The sequence below is a fragment of the Sinohyriopsis cumingii genome, chromosome 17 (assembly GCF_028554795.1).
Source record: "Sinohyriopsis cumingii isolate HCF-2022 chromosome 17, ASM2855479v2, whole genome shotgun sequence".
In the NCBI taxonomy this organism is placed as follows: Eukaryota; Metazoa; Mollusca; class Bivalvia; order Unionida; family Unionidae; genus Sinohyriopsis; species Sinohyriopsis cumingii.
Window position 1 is genome coordinate 98,571,752 of NC_142977.1, and position 8,431 is coordinate 98,580,182.

Here is an 8,431-nt window from a genome sequence, read left to right on the forward strand (position 1 = left end):
AGTCTGAGAATTAGATTTGAGAAGTTTGCAAGTTAATTGTAGCGAGTCTGTGAAATAATTATAACAAGCCCTTGAAAAGTCTTTCAATTTGGTCCCCAAGATGTTTGTATGAATCATGTAACAGTTAGTTATTGAATGTGCTGCCTCTGGGTATTCTGAAGTAGGATGGACTGCTAGGTTCTTTCTCTATCAGTTGTCTAAGCAAAATTTTGATTTTTAAACCAATTTGATCCTGTCTTTGTTTATTAGCATCATAGATAGATACTGCTATTCAACAGCAATGACATCGTTATAAAAGATTTTGCAACTCAGATATGTGCAGACATGATTTTTCTCTGTTTTAAAGTAGAATTCCACTTTTCTCCTGACTTGAATCAGATTTTTTTTATATAGTCCATTTTTTCTATCATTTCTGATCTGGTTTTTAAAAATGGTTTGTTCGGTCCCATTCTGCAACGGCCTTTGTCAGTTATTCATTCCATATATTGTTTAGCACACAACTCTTGTAAAGAGTATTCTGGTTGGTCAAAGGTTTAAATTCATCCATTGAATCTTCATGTAATGAAAACTGATGGCAATGGAAGGAAGAAGCATGCTTGCAAAACATGGCATCCCGAGTTGTTGAGAGAGACCATGGCATGAAAAGTTTAGATACAGGTTTAAAAAATGTATGGAAATGGGAATGGCTGGATTGAAAAGTCGCCAATACTAGCTTGAAAGGAAAAATGTGAAGGAAAAGAAATGATTATACATTGAACCAAAAAAGTCAATGGTGACAAAAAGGCAGGCCAAAGAAATCTTTGTGATACAGCCACAAAAAGAGCTTGACTGGCATATCAACAGGTTGTGTCCATTGGAGAAAAAGACATGTGAATTTATGGGATTATTTGTATATAGTTGATGTACATAGGTGTTTATTTTACAGATTTGTTATGAAAAGAGAGAAGTATAACATATTTGCTGCAAAAATTGACAAATTATTGTGACATAATTACAGTGTGAACACTGACATGCACATAAAATAACTTCAACATCAATGGTATTGGAGAACAAATTCATGTGACTATAAATATTGTGAAATTATTGAAGTCAATTTGAACATTTTTGGTAAGTTTATTAGTTTTTCAAGAGATTATTTTGGTTTATTTTATCATCATAAGTTGCACCAGGAGCAGTTTTTTATGAGTGTAAAATGCGTTTTTGGCCAGGGTCTTTGGTCCCTAGATCAGGGGCACTGCCCCTCATGACCACAATGGGTAAGGACCTCTAAACCACCCTTAAAATTTTTTCATCTTTTTTTATGGAAGACCAGAATCATGTCCGTATGTGTGAGATGTATCAACATATAGATACAAGTAATATAACAGTGGTTTCCACGGAACACGTCTTTATTTTTCAGTGGCTCTCAGTGTCTAATTTGGAAGACTAAACTTTACTATTGCTTATGTGTTGCAGTATTACAGCAAGGGTACTGTTGGTCTGCCAGTGGGTGTCCAGTGTGTGGGTCTGCCATACCAAGAGGAACTTGTTCTCAGAGTCATGAAAATGCTGGAAAATGATGCTCTTCTTTGCCATTATGACTGATTTGTGAACAATGTGTAAAATGGATGATGTTTCTGCTGGAGTTAAAGTGTGTATTGCATGGTATTTGTGGAGTTGAGAGTGTTGTGAATCAACTGATAACACTTATTTGCTATTGGTATGAAATTTTGACAGAGTCTAAGAGTATAATGGAAATAATTTTAAAGAAACAAAGGAAGCTGAGAGTTATGACTCTTGAAAGTATTTGCCATGGTAAAGATTTAGATTTAAAATTAATACCTCCCCACCTTGAAACTCTGTCTGTCACTGGCTTTAGATGTTTGTTTGTTCTTCAAATTCATTACCTAATCATGATACTTTTAGAGTCTGTCCTCTACCGTGTAAATCTAGTCCAAGAAGTGGGAAAAAAAAAGATATTAACTATGTGTTTTGGTGGTTTGTTTTGTTTTTGCAAAATAAATAAGAAAAAGTTTGCTTTGGGATCTACTGCCAGAAATTGCATTTCACACAGACTTTAAATGAGCCAGGGAGGCACGCCTTGCCCTTCTTTGAAAATGCGGCAAGATTTGGTCCCATCAGGTGTGGTTAATTAACATCAACCTTCTGAATGAAAGTCAAAGTGGATGCATTTCAATCACTACATGGAATGGGCATTCTGAAACAAACCAAATCCCCATATTTTTGTCATCTTGGTTGGAATTTTCTCAGGCAGTATCATCATTGACAAATCAACAGTAAAGTCTGTTTTATCTCTGGTGGAGTCGGTGCTTTTTTCGATTTAATGTCCTTACCGAAGCAGCTGATGGACATAGAATCGGCTATTCACTCTCTGATCTGCCGAATCTCCACCTGCTAGGGGTGGCCACTTGTGGACCTTTTGCAGTGAGGTGCAGTGCTGTCATGCTTCATCCTCCCAGTCTTAGAGCCAAAAGCCTGGTTAGTAGACATCCTGTAACTAAAATAAAATGGTCTCACTGCATACACGTTTCTCTCAGTCTCTCCATTTCCAGGGTCATTTTAAAGCAAAGAAATCGAAGTGCTGATTTTTACCCTCTAAAAGGTAGAAATCTTGAATAGATTTTCAGAATCTACAGAGATTCCCAGAAAAATCTGCATTCTCCATGCTTACCTAAATGAGCATTTATACAGGTTTTCCGTTGCAACCCAAGAAAGTTAAACCTGCATGCTTGGCTTCTGTCAGACAAGCCTTTAGAAAGAGACATTTCTCTCAGTAGGTTGTGAACATAATTACTCAGGCAAGTTCTACCACTTGGAAAGCCAAAGGAAGGATTACACTGGTACCTGAAACATACTACATTAAATGAGAATGATCTTGCTTGTTCTTACCACTCAAAGAGGAAAGGGATGCTACTTTTGATCTAGCTATTCCTTCTTGTGTTCATTGAGTTATCTTCCTTGTCTACAAAGAATTAACCCACAACCATATGAAATTCTTGTGAGGTTCAAGCAGCCACCATTAGCTAAGCATATGAGTGAAATTGCTTTAAACAGGTGGAAAGGATTCTGGTAGGTCATTCTCCAACTTCTATCAAAGAGATCTTTCATCTCAGAAGCCTCAAATGGACCTAGTGCTGGTCCCTATCAGCAGCAGAACAGGCTGCCTTTCCAGGTCGCTAAGCAGCTTCGTTGTGAAGCAGTTCATTATGATTACATTGGATTTGCAAGAGCAATACATTGTCTCCTTAATGTCTCTCTTTATTTGTCTGACACATCCTTAACCCATATCTCACATAAGACCTTAGCTGCTTCTCATATGTTACGATACTGGATCTAGGTCAGCTCCAGGGTAAAGGGATATAACTTTGTCCACCTCGTACCTATTTTCTAAATGCATAATTGAGCAGTATATCTGAAGAAGAAAAAAATGATTGGAGTAAAAAAAAACTATTTTTCTTTAATAATGTGTGCCTCATCATGATATAAAACAGCCCGTTTCAAAGCCTCCTGGCAATTCTACCATTGTAAGAGTGTGCACTTCCACTCCAATACAAAATGAGGTAGGACAGGATTTGGCAACAATCTTTCTAACCAAGGATAGACTACTGGTCTGACTTCCATCTCAGAAAGAAGATGTTTTACCCCCTTTCATCGGGAACACTAGATTTATGAGGTAGTAGAAGGACTGCAAAGGTATGCATGATTGTGTATTATCAAAGAAATATATTTTGCTAAAATAAATTCGGTCTTATTCAAAATTTCTAAAGGACTGCCATTTTAACTATTTTGTGAATTGTCACATAATAGCGATTTTCTATGTTTTCGTTGAAATATTTCAGCTTCAGGTTCATGCTCTGTTCATACTTTTAGACCTGTTTATTTCAGCATTACGGTTGAAGTTTTATATGCAACAATTTATATCCCATTAGCCGCATGAATCATAACAAGAATATGTAAACAAGACTGTATTTATATATAACTTTATTCAGATAAGCATCTAATAATATCAGATTTTTTGCTGAAAGATGAATTTTCTTGTATGTATAATTGTGAAAAAAGTATTTAAACACAAAAGGTTCTAATGAGTACTTATCAGTAAATTTTTGAGAACACTAAATAAGGTTCAGTAAGAAATGGAATGTAATTTTGATTAATATGGTGTCATGCATTAAAAAAAATTCAAATGACGATGATGTATACTGCCTCTAAAAAGTTGGTTGTTGCCATTTTTAAATTTATCAACCATAATTTGACATTAACATCTTTTTGGAAAAATGGCCAAAAACCATGATTCTCAGTTTCATCTTTTTATTAAAAAATGTGTTCACTATGATGATAGAAAGGTTTGTATCTGTTTTGAAATGAATTATTTCCCAGAAGAAAAAGTAAAGCATACACTAAATCTGTGCCCGAGTGGTCTGAGGCACTTTTCCTTTATAGATCACTCACACATTTCACTACTGTCCACATGAGTGAGTTTCACCACAACCAACAATTGGGTATGTGAGAAAGATTGGCATTAGCTCTCTGTGAGTTGATGGGCTCTTCTTTCACCGAAATATATTGGCCATAATGTATAGCCTATCATGTTGAAAAATGGTATTAAATCTCACAAAACCCCCAAAACACAAATTCACTAAATATAATATACAATAATAATATTGGTATGGATAAACTAGAATTCTTAATACCATTTATAAAGTTTGAAAATATTTGAATCGGCCTTAAGTAAGCTTTGTTATGTCAGTTTAAGCTGGTCCATATTCAGTCACATTGTTGATGTCGTATCTTTATTCTAAAATGCCTTTTGAGAAGAATGCATCAAATATGTTGGCCTCTTTATGTAATGATGTTGCAATATTGACCTTTACACATAACTGTCATTTTAATCCCATTCCAATGTGTCCCATTAATATATTACGTCTCCATTTAGGTACATGATGTTAGTCTTATATATCTGTGATTCTTAGCTGTTTCTGTTTCAATGCTGAAGCAAAAAAAGAGAGACTTAAAGAAAGAGAAAGTTTTCAGACATGCCTACTGTCATGCAATTTGTATATTTTTCATGCAAAATGCCTAAAATTGCCTTAGCATCCAACAAATATGCACTTAGCATTGAAAATCTGCAAAAGGGGATAAAAAAATCAGAATGTCATAAAATATGCACTGACTGACTGGTGAACAGGAATTGATCAGCCCTCTGCATGCATGCTGGTTTAAGGTGCAAGGGACAGTTTTATGCACAAATTTGATGTTGCAATATACCTGCCTAATATAAAATTTGTAGAAAATAAAAGATTAGTTTTAAAAAATGAGTCCATATTTATGGATAGATATAATAAAGTAAAACATAGGAATATCATTTACTTGACCTGACAAGTCAGTGGAAATTCATATAATAAAAGGTTGATGCACCCCACCTACAAATCTATACATGTCATGCATTTTTCATATCTGAAGTTATGCATAATCAGAAAGAGAATAAAGATCTTTTGATTGGACATACTGCAACAGAATTTATTGCTAGAAAAGAAGAGGTCCACTGGAGAGAACAGTGGTGGCAAGATTTGTTTGGTGGGACAAGACATTATTTTGAAGTGTCAGCAAATTACATTAGAGGCAAGTTGCCTCTTTAAAGATAATTTATTAAAGCATACTGAAATTTGGATCCAGCATTTTGACTGGAAACCAAAATGGCATCTTTGGATTATTTCTGGAAATGATTTTCACTATTATTGCTCAAGAAAATGATGGCAGCTGATGTGAAATTGGTGCAACATCAGTGTACAAATGGAGTCCGATCACAATTTATTTTCCTATATTGTCTCTACATTTGTTTATCAGTAATGAACTTTCCACTGCATGACAATCAATACAAATCATATGTTAATCTAAAATACCTTCAAAGATGACTTCATCATGAAGTTCTTGTCATAGGTTCACAGGCATTTCTTTGAGAGGCTGGACTGTAAACGGTAATGTGCAATGAAACACAGATTTCACTTCCAGATCATCACCAATACCTTATTACTCACAGTGCACTGTCACCGAAACACACACAGACAGCAGCTCATATTCTAAAGAATAAACAGTTATTTTTAAATCCATTCCAAGAATGCCTAAATCTAACTCTTGGATCACCAGCAAAAGGCGACAGGAAAAAAAGCTCTCCAAATAGACTGGGACTACATTCGTGGGTACTGAACTGGAACTAATAATTGTGATCTGATTCCAAATATTAAGTCGTGTCTGAGAAAGAGATGAAACCTGGGATGCTATTGGGCAATTAAAGGAAGATGGAACATCTGTCTTCAAAATTCTGCGAAAAAGTAATGCTTTCATTAATGACAGGAGGCAATTATAATTTCAAAATAGAGACCATGGACTGCTTCATACATAATCTACACTGAAAAGAAGTTGCAGTTCCTGAAAAGTGCTTACTTCAGATCCCTTTGCATGCACTGGGCTGACTTGAATTTTGTGTGTGTGTGTGTGTGTGTCATAAATAGGTGGGTTTGTTGTAACATGCATTACTGGTATTGATGATTTTAGATAACTTAGGTGGGTTTCATATATAAATATAAATTATAAAATGTATTACTGGTATTAAGGGATGTTTTTAGATAACTTATTTTTGTTGATTTATGTCCATTGTTTTCAAGCTTTCTAGCAGCCCTCATTTTTGGTGGTGTTGTCCCTAAAAAATGTTTTTGGGTAAGCATGTCTGGAATTTCTGATCATGATGTTGAAATATGATTACTTTGTGACTTGCTGTAATACGGACCATCTTTCAGTTGCAATGATAACAAATTACCATAACACTCACACCTCCTGTTCATACTGCATACCACTTTTTCAGTGCTTTGTAGTCCATTATAGCGCAAGAGCTGATTGGCTTCTTGCTTTTGTATGAAAAAAACAGCACATGTCACAGTGGACATTTCTAGTGGCTATAAATGAAGAAATGTGAATAAATTAAGCAGTAATTGTTCAGTTTTAAGACCTGAAGGCATCATTAGTCTTTGACAGTTTCTATTGAATATACTGATTATGATGACACCATTTAATTTGATTGTAGTGAAATGACCACACACTACATTTCAGACAGTTTCTATTGAATATACTGATTATGATGTCACCATTTAATTTTATATGTAGTGAAATGATCATACCCTACATTTCAGACAGTTTCTATTAAATATACTGATTATGATGAGACCATTTAATTTTATATGTAGTGAACTGATCATACACTTCATTTCTGACAATTTCTACTGAATATACTGATTATGATGTCACCATTTAATTTTATATGTAGTGAAATGATCATACACTACATTTCAGACAGTTTCTATTAAATATACTGATTATGATGTCACCATTTTATTTTATATGTAGTGAAATGATCATACACTACATTTCAGACAGTTTCTATTAAATATACTGATTATGATGAGACCATTTAATTTTATATGTAGTGAACTGATCATACACTTCATTTCTGACAATTTCTACTGAATATACTGATTATGATGTCACCATTTAATTTTATATGTAGTGAAATGATCATGCACTACATTTCAGACAGTTTCTATTGAATATACTGGTTATGCTGTCACCATTTAATTTTATATGTAGTGAAATGATCATACACAACATTTCTGACAGTTTCTATTAAATATACTGATTATGATGTCACCATTTAATTTTTTATGTAGTGAAATGATCATACACAATAGTTCAGACAGAGTCTATTGAATATACTGATTATGATGTCACCATTTAATTTTATATGTAGTGAAATGATCATACACTACATTTCAGACAGTTTGAACTTCATCATCATTGAAAGTTGCAAAAATTTAAAAGCAATTGATAAATGAAGATTTCATTTGATCTGCATTGCAACACAATTATAAATGAATTGACTTCAGAAATGAACATAAGAGAAATTGTGCTCTATATCCACCCAAATTGTCCAAATTTTGCCTTTTTGGTAGGAATTGATTTCTGTGACTTTAACATTTGAAACATCAAGTATATTACATTTTTGGGGTATCAGAAAATATAGGGCAAGAACTGTAATAATAATGTAACTACTGCCATCACCATGTGTTCACGCAATCATCTAGGGTAATCAGAATACTTGCCAAAAGATGCTTTTACTTGCATGTAGAACATTAATTTTACTACTGCCATGATAGTTTGTGTTCAAATTAGAATCTACAGTAATCAGAATTCTTGCCAAAAGATGCATTTACTTGCATGTGTAACATTAATTTTACTACTGCCATGATAGTTTGCGTTCAGGTTAGAATCTACAGTAATCCGTGCAATAAGCAGTACCATTGTGGACATGTGCTTTACAATATAAATATACAATGTTTATTTTACATTGCTGTTGTAATTAGTCATGTTTGATAGAATTGAA

At 34.1% G+C, this 8,431-nt stretch overlaps 1 protein-coding gene across 2 annotated transcripts in view; it reads left to right on the forward strand.

Annotated features, from left to right (window-relative positions):
• Nucleotides 1-8,431, forward strand: part of LOC149779516 (fatty-acid amide hydrolase 1-like) — a 99,437-nt gene that overhangs the window by 86,055 nt on the left and 4,951 nt on the right. For both annotated transcript variants that reach the window (XM_089940228.1, XM_089940227.1), the window contains exon 18: nucleotides 1,456-8,431. This exon is cut by the window's right edge and continues 4,951 nt beyond it. In XM_089940228.1, coding sequence (XP_089796354.1) covers nucleotides 1,456-1,584 — 129 coding nt within the window. In that variant the 3' untranslated portion in view covers nucleotides 1,585-8,431. The remainder of the gene's footprint in view (nucleotides 1-1,455) is intronic.